The sequence below is a fragment of the Kogia breviceps genome, chromosome 3 (genome assembly GCF_026419965.1).
Source record: "Kogia breviceps isolate mKogBre1 chromosome 3, mKogBre1 haplotype 1, whole genome shotgun sequence".
Lineage (NCBI taxonomy): Eukaryota > Metazoa > Chordata > Mammalia > Artiodactyla > Physeteridae > Kogia > Kogia breviceps.
In genome coordinates this window covers 73,810,747-73,828,242 of record NC_081312.1, presented here as the reverse complement: position 1 = coordinate 73,828,242, position 17,496 = coordinate 73,810,747, and the positions used below count along the sequence as shown (strand labels likewise).

At 39.5% G+C, this 17,496-nt stretch overlaps 1 protein-coding gene across 4 annotated transcripts in view; it reads right to left on the bottom strand.

Annotated features, from left to right (window-relative positions):
* The window catches only part of STXBP6 (syntaxin binding protein 6), a 253,495-nt gene that overhangs the window by 41,990 nt on the left and 194,009 nt on the right, over positions 1-17,496 (bottom strand). For 3 of the 4 annotated variants that reach the window (XM_059058501.2, XM_067028639.1, XM_067028640.1), the window contains 2 exons: positions 15,159-15,289; positions 14,062-14,227 (listed from right to left, as the gene is read on the bottom strand). The exons of the other annotated variant lie outside the window; for it this stretch is intronic. In XM_059058501.2, coding sequence (XP_058914484.1) covers positions 14,062-14,227; positions 15,159-15,289 — 297 coding nt within the window. The remainder of the gene's footprint in view (positions 1-14,061; positions 14,228-15,158; positions 15,290-17,496) is intronic. 4 annotated transcript variants of the gene reach the window in all.

Here is a 17,496-nt window from a genome sequence, read left to right as displayed (position 1 = left end):
GGAAGGCCTAATTTTGGAATTTTCTTAATCAGCATTGAAGAAAGCTTTAACACATTCTTCCAAGTCTTTTATTTCCCAAAAGAAGATACATACATAATCTATTTTCAAAGGCTGCCTTACCTAGGACTCCATCTTAATTTCCTGTGCATGTTGCTGGCCTATAAGTGTTTATTATGCACAAGAGTTGAATATAAATGTACCATACTTTATATAATATATGTATTCCTGAAAATTTATGTATATCTTATATTTCAACAAATAATATTGCATTTTCTTTTTTAAGTATAATATGATTTCAAAGATGTGTTCCTAGAGGAAAAGAAAATAGATCTGAAACACCGTAAGAAAGGGCAGCATTAGGAAAGTGAACTTAATCAAACACTTGACTGGAAAATAACAGTGATAAAGCAATGAATGCTATAATTCAAATGTTATCCTGAAAACACAGCATTGACCAATGTCAAGAACTATACTAATTGCTGATGAAATGAGAATAGAATCTCATTTTGTTGGAGGAACACTTGGAACTTTTAGACAAAAACATGGATCAGTGATAGCTTTGAAGAGTTTCTCTACTTTTCTCTAATGGGGAAGGTGGAAAGGTAGATTTTAGGAATAGACAGGTTCAAATCTTGATTTTCCTTTATTATCTATGTGACTTTAGGCATGTTAAGTAACGTTAGGAGACCCCGTTTCTTTACCTGTAAATGGGGATAACAATGATTACTTTTTTGGATTAATGTGAACTAAAAAAATTGTCTGGCATATAGTAGGAACTCAATATGGTGACTATCAATTTTATCAGCATTATCTGGCTTTTTTTCCTAGAAGAAAAATGCAAATACAAATACATATGACTGTACCTCTACTGTATCTGATGTAAGGGACACTTTGAAAGCTATATATCTCTGTATTTCTACTCCCTTCTCTGTATCTGACAGGAATTCAGATTCTATTCAGAATAGGAGGGAAGGAAGGACAATAGCAGGAAGGCAGAATTTAAAGAAAAATATCATTCTAATATATTAATATAATTATTAATTATAACAGCTACCACTACATTCCACAGTACTCTCTATGTACCATGCTAAATGCTCATACATGCCCTTATTTAAAATCTTATAACGACCGTATGGAATAAGCATTATTATTCTGTTTAAGAAGAGGAAGTCAAGCTTACAGTTTAAGTAACTTGTCCACAGACAGTAAATGACAGATCAGAAATTCAAACCCAGATCTGTGCAAAGTCTTTTTCGTGTCTAACATACCATACTGGGAAGACAGGGTTTAAGAAACAACACCACAGGGAAAGAAGTACACACCCTAAGCAATACAGAAAACTGTTGAATTAATATTCTAATTGCATTTCAGGGGCTCATGTTAGATCACTTCTAAATGTATGCTGAATTAAAGAGGTAAATCCAACCAGCTAATGTGAACTTGTCTGATGAGTATGTGTTAAATACATCTGACCTTGACATTTTATATCAAAGCTGAAGAGGGACTGTCAGTCTCAGAGGAATACCACCAAGGTATTTACAAGTAGGGCATTAGGATCATTTTCTGAGGATGCAAGAAGGGAACTATGAAGGAAAAGGTTGATTTTTAACAAAACCAAATAGCCTACAACATCTTCATCATCAAAAACTTTAAATACTAAGACTTTCTAGGAACTTGTAAAGAACCTGTGTAATTATTAAGGAAAATCAATTCCTTAAGTGAAGAGAAAGGTACAAATATCCCAGTTGGTAAAGTAAGGAACTACTGGATAATCTAGCACATGGCAAGCCCTTTCAGCTACTTAAGTACTGGGCTTTTCTAAAAAGTTTAGGTGTTTCTAAATGTCTTAAATTATAATAGATTAGTACAAGTAATACAGTCTACAGGTAGTATTTAAAAGTGTATCTTATGAAAGGAAAACAAATGTAGGACAGTATTATACAATCGTGTACATTATAGCTCTTAGAAAAATGGTATGGTAGGCAGAACACCAGCTTCTCAAAGATGCCCACATCCTAATTCCTGTAACCTGTGAATATGTTACCTTACATGGTAAAAGGGACTTTGCAGCTGTGCTTAAGGGTCTTCAGATGGTAAGATTATCCTGAATTACCTGTGTCGACCCAATATAATCACAAGGGTCTTTATAAGAGGGAGGCAGGAGTGTAAAAGCCAAAGAGAGATTTGAAGATGCTACACTGGGGACTCTGAAGATGGAGAAACAGGCCACACACCATGGAATACAAGCAGCCTCTAGAAGGTGGAAAAGGCACGGAAACAAACTCTTCCCTAGAGCCTCCAGAAAGAACACTGCCTGAAGACCCACTCCAGACTTCTGCCCTCCAGAACTAGAAGATAATAAATTTGTGTTGTTTTAAGCCACTAAGTTTGTGATAATTTGGTACAGCATCACTAGGAAACTAACACAAATGGCCAAGATGGTAAACATACTGTGGATAGAAAAAATATATTTTAACTCTAAGATGAACAATTCACTTTTAAATGATGTAAACCTTTAAACAATTATAATATTTTCTGTCTTATTCAAGTTTGAAAGTCAGAAGCTTAAGGAAGATACATAGGGATTCTATACTAACACTATAAAGACTTCCTTAAAATTACAAGTGTTTTTTCTCTCCTTCACCTGGTGTCTAAGAAACCTAACATTACTAGAACCCAACCATCAGGACAGGCTTTTGGCTTTTATCACAGATGTGTGAATCTACTCTGACCTTGTAGGAAAAAAACATCTTTTTTTTCCCCTCTGTAAGTCTCAACCTCTTATAATATATAATAGTATACATAATCACAAGGAGATTAGATCTGGTGCAATATTTATATGTGAAGCATGGAATGCTCCTGACTTTTACCCATCATACTCTGTCCTGTTTAATTCTCTGGGTTATAAGGGACATGAAGCTGATCCTGACCAGAATGTTCTCGATCAGGTTCAATGAGGGGGATATTGAATCCACTTGAAAGTTCTTTTCTATAGGGCATAGCATTATGAGTGATTATGACGATTTAGATTTTCTCAAAGTAAAAATAATCAGCTTCTGCTTAGGTATCTAAACTCAGAAATACTCTGAGTCTTTCCTACTACTGTCTTTTTGGCATGGACTATGAATTTAAATAAAAGAAAAACAAATAGTTGCTTTCCCACTAACAGCATCCACTAAGTTGAAAAGGCACACATTTGTCACCTCACAATTTAACCACTCAAAAGTTAGACAAAGTAAACAAATCCCTAGGCCAAGGAAGACTTGTCCTCATTCTTTTCCTAAAACATGTATTTTACCTCAATATAATGATATACTTACTTTATTGCCTTCCTGTCACTCAAGTCTTGCAGTTGAAGTGTTTGTGCTGAATGTGCTCTCACAGTTAGAAAATACTGAAGACATTCTTCCCCTTTCATAGGTGGGACCCACTGAATGGTAAATGGAACCTATAGTAGCATCACCTTTGGATGTTATATGAAGCTAGAACAAAAACCAAATCAAACCAACCAGCCAAAAGCTAAGCCAGGGTTATCTTCCATGTTCATTTACCTGACAGTGAGAGGAGGCTACAGATGGTCAGTGTGATGTATAAAGATAAGCCAAAGCTTGTAGGCAAGCTACAGGGTGTGACATGGGATCCTTGTTAGACCAGTCACTCCCATTACTGAGAAAACCCTCAGACTGGTCAGACAGGAGGCTAAATTCTTAAAGTGGCAGCTGCTTCTAGTTCTTGAGACCCTAGAACTTCTTACTCTTTCTCCATAAATGAGAGCCTTTGGTCTGTTGGTGTCCCCAAGAGTCAATGGCAGGCTCCTTTCACTGCTCTTGCAAGAAACTAACTCCTCAAAACCAAGCCAAAGACATTCAGACTCAACACTGAGCTTTCTTCCCTGTGCAAAAGTAACCAGGAATCTCATGTTTGGTAACAAAACAGCTTTAGTGGAATTGTTATACTTATTAATACTTTAATTTGCATTTCACAGCATTTTTCTGTGTAGAATAGCCACAATAAGACATGAATACTCTCAGTTCTTCTAATAGTCCTTCTTTAGCTGTCTGTCTCATATTTTTCTCTGTATCTTTGAACGGCTAACCTAACATTATGCCTGGGAGATTTCCATCTCAATGTATCTTAAAGTCCTAATAATTGGCCAGCATTGTCCTATAAAATATAGGACACTCTATAAAATTTGAACTTTAGAAAAACAATGGATAATTTTTTAGTTATCTCAAATATTGCATGGAATATACTTATTCTAAAAAATTATCCATTGTTATCTAAAATTCAAATTTAACTGTGCATCTTCTACTTTTGCTTCCTAAATTTGCCAATCCTAATGCTTTTGCTTTTTGCAGGACACCTAATAAACCCAACCCTGGGTAGGCATATTGCAAGTAGAAGGGTGAAAAATGTTTGGTCTTATAAATCTGAAGTCTCCACATTCAGATTTATATCAATGTCCAAATTTCAAATAACTACTTATGATAAATTTAGCAGCTTAGTCTTATTTTGATGATCAGCTACAAGGCTGAAATTTTTAAAAGCCTAGGATATAATGTGAGAAAAAAAGGCCATCATTTCATTTACTCCTTCACTAAAGGTTTCAGAAATCTCACATTCCTGGGTAGTTTCTCAGGTACTATGCACAAGTTCCTTACCTCTGTTCCAGGGAAGGAATAGGACTATGGCCTTCAACCCTGAAGATGGTCTGTTCTGCTGTCCAAAAGGTGTGTGCTCTGAGTGGGTTCCCCCAGAAGTGGGAATGAATTTGACAAATCACTAAATGACCATTTTTAGAACCAGTTACTGTTCTTGTGAATTTACAGCTTCCCTTCACTAAAATCCCAAGTAATTTTAGTTCTTGATGCTTCTGTGTTACAGCAGAGCAACAACTTTTAAATGCCAGTCAATGATGGAGTTTCTATGGGTCTATATGAACTAAGAAAGATAAGGACCAGATGTTGTAAGTTTTTCATATAGGTAAATGTTTCTAATTTAAGGACTAGCCCTTATGTCCTTTGTATCTTTTAGTATTAAAGTAAACTTTCTTTTGTGAAACTGGTGATGCTGGATATGAAGATTTTTTTTTTAACATCTTACATAGAAAACTGGTTGGCAAACTTGTCTCCCAAATTCTTTTAAAAATTGTATTTGTCTCTAAATCTAGAAGTATGGGAATCATGCAGCATGCCTTTTATGTCTGTTTTGGAAATACCACTTCCTGTCTAACAATATTAAACAATTTTACCTCTGATCCATGTGTCTCCTTTTGGGGCTGTATAAAGAGAACTGGACTCAAATATTCTAGGTTGAAGATATGCTGGTGGTAAAAAAAACCATTTCTATTCTCTTATAAAGTTCAGAAAACATGTTTTAAGTTTTTTCTTTCCTACAAGAAGATCTGAATTATGTGCCCTGATCTCTGGTACAGTGTCACTCAATACATTTTAAACGTTGTTTTGGTAAAGGCAGCAGTAACACATGCATTCTATAAATGTCAAACATAAAATGCACACATTCAGCATTCTATAAACCAGGCAAACAACTCAGCATTCCAGACATCTGAAATGTCTATAATATAGCTCAGATCCTTCCCACTTGAACAACGAAATTACTAAATTTTTTTTTTGCAATTCTTATGGCCAACGTGGATTAGGAAAGTTTAATATTTTCTTACTTCTTTCATAGGAAAGGGCTTTTGATAAATATCCTAGAAGAAATCATGTAATATTATGAATAGGCATATAATAATTTTTAATAGGATATTCAGACATGTACTGGCACTTTGCAAAAGTCCCATCAGATTGAATATTTTAAAATTCATTTTAATCCCCACACCATTCCTTCAAGGTGTATGTTGCTATCCATGATACAGAGAGGCTGAGTGTAAGTTAAGCAGCTTAGAGAAGGTTACAGAGCTAATGAGTGATGCCATCAGAAACAGGGGTAAGTGAATCTAGTCTGTGCTCTTTTCACTTTATCAAGTTGTGCAATTATGTGTTCTGGTTGATTCTGAAAGTAGAAGTGGCTCTCGTCTACTGCAGATTGTTTAACCATGGGAAAATGATCCTTGTCATGCCAATAAATGATACCTCAGAAGTCCCCTTTATGTAGCTTTGGTTTGGTTCAAGATTTTGGTGGAGAGAGATGATTCACAAAGCACTTAATGCACAAAGTCACTCTGGCTCAACATGACTAACCATAACCCACCAGCTGTTTCACAGCATGCATTTCTGTGTGGCTTACAGCCAATGAGCAATGAAAAAGAGAAAATCACATCTGTGACCCAATTTTTCTTTAGTTACTAGTCATTTATATCATGCATAGAACTGGATGGGACCATAGGAACTAGTCCTTGGTTATTCCAATTTCCTTACTGAAAATAAAAGCATCTGCTTTTAATTCACCTTTTGGGAATACGGTGAAGTATTGAATAGAATGACTATCAGAAAATAGGAGAAAGCACACAAAATGCCCAACATAACGATTGGTAATGTCATCCTAAATTTTAAACATACAGACATAAAAGATTCAGATCAAGAAACACCTCATAGCTTCTGCTACAATGTCCTGCTTCGAAGAACGCTCAGCCAGTGTCAGATGGTTGTTAGTACTTTGTGTAGCACAGTATATATCAAACTTGTGTTTGACATAGTAGTTACACTGGTGGGATTCCAATAACCAAAGCAAAAAAATCCCCCAAACTGGGCTTTTCCAATTGTATAGTTTAAATATTTGTACCATTATTTTTATTGATGCATAATTTTTGATTTCTATTCTTAATTTCTTGCTCTCTCCAAAAAGTTTCTATAAAGCGAGTCTTAAATAAAATATCACCCTGTCTAGGAAAGGATGGTATGGGCTGCCATGAAGAGGACGGAGTGATGGGACAGTGGTAGGTAAGTCTGCATGTGTATACAATTAATATCATTAACAGACATCTAGAGAGAACTTTCAAACAGAATTTTTAATTTTAGCCTCATAAATATCTTGTTAAATTGGAGTTATCTCCTCTTCTGCTTGACTGAATCAATACAAGGAAAGGAAGACCTGTGCTTATTGAGGGAACTTGGAATTCCTGGTCCCCACTGAATGGTTGGGGAATAATTGAGAGGCCTTGACTGAGGGACTAGCTACAGCCCTTATTTAGCTGTGGGACCTCAGGCAAGTTCCTCATATACCACTTTCCTTGTTTGTATCATGGTACAGGATAACTGAAGTTTGCTACTTTGTTATTTCCTCAGGGGTAACAAAAACTCACTGGAGGAACTATGACATGGATTCCTCTAGATCTAAAGAACTATTAGAAACACTTCCTGACCCTCTCATAACAGTGAATCAGCTAAGCAGCCTGGCCTGCTCCCCATCTACATGTCATCAAGAGCAACAATATGGTGGTTTTAATACGATTTAACTCGGTACGTGAATTATAATAACTAGCGTGTGTTTGCACGCATCCCCGCGTATGTTGAAGTTTGAGTGGTAGGGGCAAAATTACACGTGAATTTATTCTTGAGAAATAAGCAACTCTTTGTGGTGTGCCTGTGGTCGGAGCATGTGTAAGAGAGTGAAGTTCACATCCCACAAAGCCATTATTCAATGACAGAAAACAGTAAAACACGAGGAAGAAGTGTAAAAATTATGGCAAATGTTATAGATTCTACTAGAGCACTATATTAATATATTTGGATTAAAAACCATATTGATCATTTTTTTTTTTTTTTGTAAGAGCCCTGTTAGGATGCATACATGTGCTCTTTGTGTCATCTGTCTGTTACCTCACCTTACACATGCCCATGCCTGGGGCACTCACAAGGTGAAATATTCGCACACCTTGCCCAGGGATATACCCCTTCACTGTTTGGGAGAAAAGTACAATACAAAGTCACAGTCTGAATCCTGAGATTCTGTACCACCCCAGGGGAATCCAAAGTAAAGCAATCTGGTTCTTCTTTAGCATACCAATCAGGAGGGGCAAATGAGGGCCAGCCTGCTATGAAGCAGACATCAGAGACATCTGTGTCCCTGGAATTCTAAAAGAGCTCAGAAGTCTGGGCTTTATACCATCATCTGAAGGTCTGCACATAGACAGACAATGCTTAAGAAATACCCTTTGATGATGATAAAAATACATGGCCCTGCAAAATAGCCTGTTTCGTGGAAAAACAATCTGTCACGTTCCAAATTCTGAATATAGATAACGTTGAAATAAAACTGTCTAGATTAACTGTTGCGATAAGAGAGAACTCATTTCATCCTGCCCTTGTGTGTCTGTCAACTGTTAACCATCCCTTAAAATGCAGCTCAGCCATCACCTTGGTGTATCATATTGTTTCATATCTGTTTACATCTGATGTCCCTCCAGGAACGTAAGTAAAGTTGGCAAAGGTGCCTACTTGGTTGTCGGCAGGTAGCTTAAGGAACCAACTGGGCCTCGAACAATGTAGGTGGGGCCCCCCTAAAGGATGACCCACATAGAACAGATGAAAGAGTGAGAGGTAATTGAATGAGGTAGCCAAGGGTGTTTGGACTCAGAATTCAAGGAAAATGCTAGGACATGCTTCAGGTTAAACAGAACCTTGCCTTGAGGAATAAATTACTTTTTTTCCTGCAAATAATTTGCCGCACTTACTAAAAAAGAAAATAGGTTTCAAAGCATTTATTCTGTGGTTCTAACACAGAAGTTGCCAACACCATTACAGATTTCCTTAGTTCACAGAATTAGGCATAAAAATAATAGGCCGACGGTAATCACTACAGAAGGTCAGTGTAAATAAAATAGCCATGGGGAACTATGAGGGATTTGCTCACATTTTGTTAAGAAGCATGAAGAGAGCAAAACAAAGTCCCCCTTGAGACCTTGACTTAATATGACAGGTCCATTATAAGTAAACTGATGCTACCACTTGGGGCAGACCATGTTTCTCTTGAAATAGTTGAAAGCAAGTCTCTCTTCTAGAGTCTGAAGTTCTACATGTGTGATTAACTCCTTCAAGGCATCTTTGTAGTACAAATGTGTTATCACACATATAACAGTATATCATTTATATCATCTCTGCTTACTATAGACAGAAAAAAACTACCATCTTAGAAAAAGTAAGTATGACCTATATGAACCCAAGACTTCACCTTCAGGGCCCTGTTGCTCCTGATGCTATGTGATATTCCAGCAGCCAGACTGCTCCACACCTCTGCCTTCCTTCTCTGCAGGTTACTTGGTAGCTTAGGGACCCAGCAACTGAGTGAATGGCTTTGTATTTCTAAAGGTGACTGGCCTTGAGAACTACGAGAGAGGTAGGGTGGAGGTCAGGAATGACCAAGGCTTGAGGACAAAGTCCTCCAACCCTGCAGAGAAGAAGATGGCTGAAAAGATGCTGACTAAGGCAGAAGAAACCAACGCTTTCTGCTTCACACCTGCTTAGAGCATCCTGCTCTCTTTTCAATTTATGGGAGTCTTCACAACTGTAGACTTTGGCCATATCTCCTGGATCCTGTAACCAGCACCAGAAGATCAAAGCTCCCCAGTCTATCCTCTGGAGATAAGGAAATACCATGTTTGGAGGAGAGAATTTCAAACCAAAGAATTTATTTCTGTGTAACTGACTTTCCCCAAGAAGAAAAACCTGGCCATATGGAATATACACAATCAATAAATATGAGAAGAACTTCATGAAATTGTAGATGCTTAAATGATAATCCTATTTGAACTGGTATTAAACAAACTGGGGGACTTCCCTGGTGGCGCAGTGGTTAAGAATCCGCCTGCCAAGGCAAGGGGCATGGGTTCGAGCCCTGGTCCGGAAAGATCCCATGTCCCACGGAGCAGCTAAGCCCGTGTGCCAAACTCTGAGCCTGTGCTCTCGAGCCCACGAGCCACAACTACTGAGCCCATGTGCCACAACTACTGAAGCCCGCGCACGCCTAGAGCCTGTGCTCCGCAATAAGAGAAGCCGCCGCAATGAGAAGCCTGCACACCGCAACGAAGAGGAGCCCCTGCTTGCCACAACTAGAGAAAGCCCACACTCAGCAATGAAGACCCATCACAGCCAAAAATAAATAGATTAAAACAAAAACAAAAACAAAAACTATGGTTCAGTGGGAATCAGATTTGTCCTTCAAAACCACTGGGCTTCAGTTTTCCCAATGATGGGGGTTAGATCAGAAACAAAATATCTAAGAGGTCTGGTGAGTGGCCAGGACTCCAGCATCTTCCCCATTGACTAAAATAGCCTCACTTTCATCTCTTTAATATATTGAAATTCTTATGAACAAAACAAAGAAAAAACAAAAAGCAAAATGATTTTAAAGGTCCAGGATGATTCCATCATATTATCTTAATCGTATACTTCAATAAAAGTAGGAAAAGAGTTAAAACTGCTCATAATCTCTGGCCCTCTCCTCTTAGCTCCCTTTTTTATTTTTTATTTATTTATTTATTTATTTATTTATTTTTTTGTGTGTGTGGTACGCGGGCCTCTCACTGCTGCGGCCTCTCCCGCTGCGGAGCACAGGCTCCGGACGCACAGGCTCAGCGGCCACGGCTCACGGGCCCAGCCGCTCCGCGGCACGTGGGATCCTCCCGGACCGGGGCACGAACCCGCGTCCCCCGCATCGGCAGGCGGACTCGCAACCACTGCGCCACCAGGGAAGCCCAGCTCCCTTTTTTAATACCTAGGAATGTGCTGGCTAAAATATATCCCCAAATTCCTGCACAACTCCAGGGGGCACCATTCATACCAAAGACAATATCAATGGTGTTCTCTGGAGCGTGCCACTCAGTGACCCCAAAAACGATTGTTTTAGAGTGGCGAGGGCCTGTGTTTGAGTCTCAGCCCTGCCACTTGAGGACAAAGGCTATACGATCCTTGGCAAGCTGTTTGATTACCTCTCTGATCCTGTTTCCTTCTCAGTAAAATGGAGATAATAAATTGTATTTCCAAAGGCTGCTGTAAAAACTAAATGAGATAACATATGTACAGAACCTGATGGAGGACAGCACACCAACATCAGCATCAGTTCTCTAAAATTACAAAATCTATTACATTTCACAGCATGGAAAACAATTTGTGTCTAGCACTTATGGCCCATGCCGTAAGGACAAACCAAAAGATTTTGTGAAATTTGGAATAGATCTCATTTGCTGAAGATGGGGTAGGTACCCTAAAAGTTAAAAGGGTCAGAATGTAGTGACCTGAAAACTACACAATTTTTTTTAAGTCTCTGAATTGTGATACCTGGCAGCAAGGAAGACCAATCAGCATGCTAATTAACTAGGGTGTGTTGGTACAACTGTTATCAAGGATAGGCAACTGTTTAAATAAGACAGGCTGTACTCATTAAGGATGCTTGTGGTGCCAACAAATTACAACGTGTCTAATTCAAACTTTTTGGCCTTCCCTGGGAATCTAGAACTGGGCAATATTTAACAGCACTAAATCTTTTATTTGATTCTTAAATTAAGAAGTGACTAACCTACACAATAAAGCTATAACTTATGAATTACAGATTCTCAAACGATAGACCTGACAGATTGTAGATATCATCTAGTCTAACCCCCATATGTTACACCAGGGAAAACTGAGGTCTAAGGAAGATGAGAGACACATCTTAGGTCACAGAAGGCAGAGCCAATTCTGGCACTTGGTCTCAACTTACTCTTTTTCTTACAACAGGAAATCAATCTTTAGTTTTACGCACTATACATACCCACAATTTAACAGTGGATATATAGATTCTTGTCTCAACTCAGCATAATTTGGGGTTCATAGGGCAGTGGAAGACATCGAAAGACTGGGCCAATGACAGAAGCAGCTGGGTGGGAATGTGTGGAAAGGTCTGAGGATATTCAAGAGGGTAATGCATATTGAAAGGCAGTTAGGGACCTGCCAGTCTGGGGTTTGGGTAGTGGCAATTAGGGTCTATTAAGGGACCAAACATAGAATGATTCTCCACATCGAGGCCGTAACAAAGTGACTAGCTCATAGTAGGTACTTAGTACTTACATGTTGTGTGGTTGGATGATGAGCTAAGAGTGACTGAAGGAATGAAAGGGCCTGTTCTGAGGGAAGAAATGAGAGCTTCAGAGACAACAGAGAAGAGGGCTACCTAGCGCCGTCCCTTAGGGGAGAGTTCCCAGAGCTCTCCCTAACCTTTGCAGAAAGGGGGCGGCTTGTTTCCCTCATGGGGACGGAGGAGTGAGTCTACGCCCCCTTGCTTCCGCCTCATATTTCCACTCTGAGGAAATGCAGTCGTCCCCATGGAACCGCCTCTGCTTCTGATGCCCTCTGTTCCCAGGATGGAACCTGGAGGAGTGGAGTGATCGGGAGAAAGTCTGTCTCCAAGAGCAACAGAAATTTCAAATCCACATGTCACACTGGTTTTTAGAGGAGACTCTGCTTAGGGGGCAGCCAGGCAAGCTACTGACGGTACTGATACCGATGGGGAAAATGCAGGAACTTAAGATCAAGAAACAAATGTGATTCTAGGATACCAGAGAAGATCCTAAGGAAGAATGAGGGAAAGCTGGGGTTGCCTGGCCAATCTTCCATTCCCTGAAAATGTGACCATCTGTGGTCCTCAGCCTGGGTGCTTTAACCTTTGGCCAAGTCTGTTAAGGCTGGATTTTCAAAGCAGGATTCATTTGAACAACGCTGGTGGCACAGACATGATAGAGTCTCATTATGTTTTCCAAACAGTAAGAGGTTAATGTTTGATATTTCCTTTCCTTTCAACATCTATATCTAATATTTTTTTCACTTTTGTACCATAGGATGTAGCTACTTTGAAGAAAATATGCACTCATCACCTCATATTTCTCTAGGACTAAACAGAGAAATGACAACAGAAGTCTTTATCAGCGTCTAAGAGAGACCTTTCAAGGTTCATATGATGTGAGCAACTTCCTTTTTAAGAGGCACACTAACACTTCAGTGGCAAATAATGAAGTATTGACAGCATTTTCTCCCACAATATCTAGCAGACTAATGGCAAAATGAGAGTGTGCATAGCAGCTGTTGGGACAGAACAATGGATTCTGCCTCGTGTTCATATGAAAGATAAATACAGCCCAAGGGGAAGATGTAATGTCTCTATCGTGACCTTCACTTACATTTGATTAAGACAAAGTTGGTACTTTTTTTTTTTTTTTTTTTTTTTTTTGCAGTAAGCGGGCCTCTCACTGTTGCGGCCTCTCCCACTGCGGAGCACAGGCTCCGGACGCGCAGGCTCAGCGGCCATGACTCACAGGCCCAGCTGCTCCGCGGCATGTGGGATCTTCCCGGACCGGGGCACGAACCCGCGTCCCCTGCATCGGCAGGCGGACTCTCAACCACTGTGCCACCAGGGAAGCCCAAAGTTGGTACACTTTAAAAAAGATGCTTTCAAAACCAGGAGAACAGGTCAGTGAAAAGACCAATAATATACACACTCTTCCTCAACTCCCATAGTGACTGGCAAGGCTTTATATTTTTAGCATGGTTTCAAGTCTCTAAAAAGAAATGCCACCTAAAAGAAATGTGCTAAGCACCCTCTAAGTGTTTCTCATTAACTTGCCAATGCTGGTACTCGTTCCTTAAGGCTGGCTTACAGCACTCATCCTACTTCAGCTCTGTCTGCCATTCAAGGAATAAATGTGAGACTAGGTGCTATTTGAAAGAAAGGAACTATATCTGTAGGAACGGTCATATCAATATTTGTAAAATATCTTGAGAAATACTAGGAAAAAGCAACCCAGAAGAGTGTTCTGCGACGAAATGGTAGTGAAGAAACCAAACGGAAAGGTTTTTCTAACAAAGGGACAGGTTTGTTCTCATAGTACAAATAATTTTAGCTAAGGAGTGAATTCCTTTTAAAAGATCAGCTTTTGGACAAGAGTGAAAACATACCACTGTGTCTAGATTAGCATACAATGAACTCCCAGAATGGTCCTCATGCAGTGCAGCTCTGAGCTTCTTGATTCTTTTTTTCTGGTCTTTAATTATGCTGCTGAACACCTAACTCTTTATGTAAAAGTGAGTCTAAGGAAACAGAATGAGTGATGTCATACAAACGCCCACTCACCTCCCATGATTTTGGACTGGCAGTTAATAAACTCTGGCTTCCTGTCTGTGAGGTAGCGCTGGCAGGTGTGGTGGAGGATCTGGAAGAAGGTGCATTTTTCTGAGGCCGTGCTGGCTACCCACTGGTCAAAAGCATTTTCAAACAACAAATCAAACTCTGCAGAATCCTGGAAAAGACAGTGAAATAATGACTGATCTCAAGCTATAAAAACTGCTGCTTCTAGTTTACCAGGTTAAGAGACTCATAAAGGCTAAAACACCTTTCAAAGACTTTTGTCCTAATCACAAGACTCATCTTTATTAGCACCTAGGTGCACAGAGAGTATCTTTCTCTCTTTATCAAGCAGACCTCAAATCTCATGGTATTTTTAGATGTCCCCAGGAAGTTAAGAGCACAGAAGTCCCTTTAGCTTAACTGCATATCAACTTGTGTCAGAATTCAGACTATGCATTGCCTTCCCAATTACTCGAAAAAGGATTCCTGTAGGTTCTTGGCACTGAACAGTATTAATCTTGTCCCTAACCTTTGGTAGGGAAAGATTACCCCTTACTATTTTAGTATGTAGTTACATTTTACATTTTCTTTTTCCTCATTATTGATGTATTTTATGGTGAGTGTGTGAGTAAAGGGAATTTACTTGGAATACATAACTCTACCATGAAATGTTTCTTATTAAATCCAAGGGAATCCTAATACATCATTTTTAAGGTACAGTTCATTTATTTGATTTTTGGTAAATAAACCTCATCGCTGGTGGCATTAGGAGATAAATGGAGCTTCGATGAACATGGTTTTTCATATTGATAATCACAGATGTGATTATCTGAACTCTGCTCTTTGCACTTGGCTGATAAACATATTACTGGAGTAGCACTTCTTCAACATTCATCCCCTTAAGTGCCTCCATCAAACATGATGAAGAGATTTATAATTTCCCATAAGAAGGGCACAGGAATCAAAAAGTCTTGGCCACATAACTGAAATAGAGAAACAGTCTTGTTAAAAATGACTCAGACAACCATCACCCTGCCAAGGTCAATGAGAGAGTCATTGTGTGAAAAGAACACCTTTCGCTCAGCCCTGGACAGTTCACTCACCCGATTAGGATCGATGCCATTAACCTGGCGAAGCTGCTCAAGCATCCACTGTGATCTCCGCACGAATGACGTGGAGCCTTCAAACTGTTTGACCTTCGTAATGGATGCCTGTGTGGGTTTCTTGTTTGTCACTGCCAAGAAAAGACCCATCAGATTAGTGGGTGTGCAGGGTGGTTTGGGTCCTCATTCAGTGGTGTGTCTATCTTATACCTACATACATGTGTGCAATAAGAGAGAGAGAGAAACTGATATATCTTTGTGTGTGTGTGTGTGTGTATATAGAGAGATAAATATACATATGTGTGTATATACATGTGTATGTGTATGAGTACAGAGGGGAAGAAGAGGGGGAGGGAGGGAGAGGGAGAGGTAAGTACAGAGAGAAAGAAAGAGAAGCAGAGAAAGAGAGAAAATGAAAATGGATGAATATGTGTACCTTTAGTAAGAGGTGAACCCAAAAGAAATAGAAATTATAATGTGTACCCTCAAGCAGTTACAATATAATTTTAATTGTAAGGGCAGCTTCATTTATGCCGTCATCCACTCACACTGAACACGACAGGAATAATCAACACCAGGCTCCTCTAATGGAGGCTACAAATGCACAATGATGTCTAGCAGGGAAAGCAGCATATGAGGCTGACAGGCATCAGGTAAGGGTAGTTGGGAAAGGCTGCATTTTAAAGGAAGTGCAGGTTACCGGTCCCCCTAGGGAACTGCAATGCATATTTCGAATGTTATAGTCCAGTGTAAATATTCCAGGCTTTAGTGAGAAGATAAGAAGTAATACTTCACTCAAAAAAACAAAAACCCAACTATTTGCTTTAAAATGTAGTCAGTTTGTATCTAGTTTGCATCTGATTATAACCCCTGCCCCTCTCCACATATGAATTCCTGAGGTCACCACAACTTTAGGGCCAGGACCGTTCCTCCTCCTGGCCTTAGTCAGTTCTCCCTTCCATGCGGAGGATGGACCTTGTCACCTCTCGGACAGAGGTCAGGTACCAGCCACCAGGAGAGAGTCAGTCTGATTATTTGTCTGCTTACTTCATGATTAGAGCCTCAAGGGAGGGGAGGTAATTAAGTATTTGTAAAGGGTTTTCCTAAAAGCTCCTCCTGAGCTCTGGCTGTAAGAATTGTAAGTTTAAATAGAAACGGTGCTCTTAAAGGAACCAGGAAAAGTGGAAAGCATTCCTTGTAATGAATGCAATCCTAGTAAGACTGTGCATCAGTGCTACATTCTTTCTTAGTTTCAAATAAGCCCACAGATCCCACACTTGCAAATAACCATGCAAATGCTCAACAGATGGCAAAAAGAATCCTTGCGGGACGAAGGACAGAAAACACCTATTCCAGTCATGATTGGTGGTAAGAAGGCTCTCCTTCACACATACCAGAGTTTTATCACACCTTCACTGTCTGGGGTCGTGAAAGCAGTGACCAAGAGGGGAAAGAAATGTGGGCACCCTGCCTTTAGGGTTGGTAAGAACCCTATGGTACAGGACTGGGCTGTTTTTAGGATCTCAGTACAATCTTCTCCCTTTGTTCCTAACCAGAATTTAGCAAACATTTAAAAAAAATTTCAAATAATGCTTAGGTTTACTGCCCATTATTCAGTTATATTTGGCTAGAAGCTTATGAACATTTCACACCAATTACATTTACTTTCATGGTTAAAAAGTCATCATCCCCTTAACACCCATGATCAAGGAAATGTTATAGTCTTCCATTCACAAATGGCCTGTCTAGCCTACAGCTCCATGTGTAAGTCTGCTTAAGTCCCATTAGGAACAACCGTTCCCTTTGCTAAATTCACACAGTATTACCAGTCTGCCCAGGGCTGTCTATCCACTTAATTTAATTCATTTATTTTATGTGTCTATATGACACAAAGGGAAGCTCTAATAGGTTTCTCTGATAGTCATGCCCCGCTCTGCTGTTTTAATGTCAAGGGAAACAACACACCTGGAATATATGTGGGTCCTAAAATGTGCTTAAACGATTAAAGAATTTTTTTCAATAACAGGAAAACATGGGTTCCTGTATTAGACACACACCCCTAAACACACAAAGAGGATTTCCTCTTTTGTTTATGTAAATCACACGACATTTAGGCATCCTGGGAAACATGAAGGCTTTCCTTCTGACTTCAGTTAACTCATATTTTTATTTCTGGTCCATTTATTTCCAACTAGTTTATAGCATTATAAAAGTTCAAACATAATGCAAGATTGCTGTAATTATTGACATGTTTGAGACTGACACTTTTAGGAAGGCAAGTTCCACTGGAAGTTTGTCACTGAAATGAGAAGGGCAGGAACTCCACCCACCCAACAAG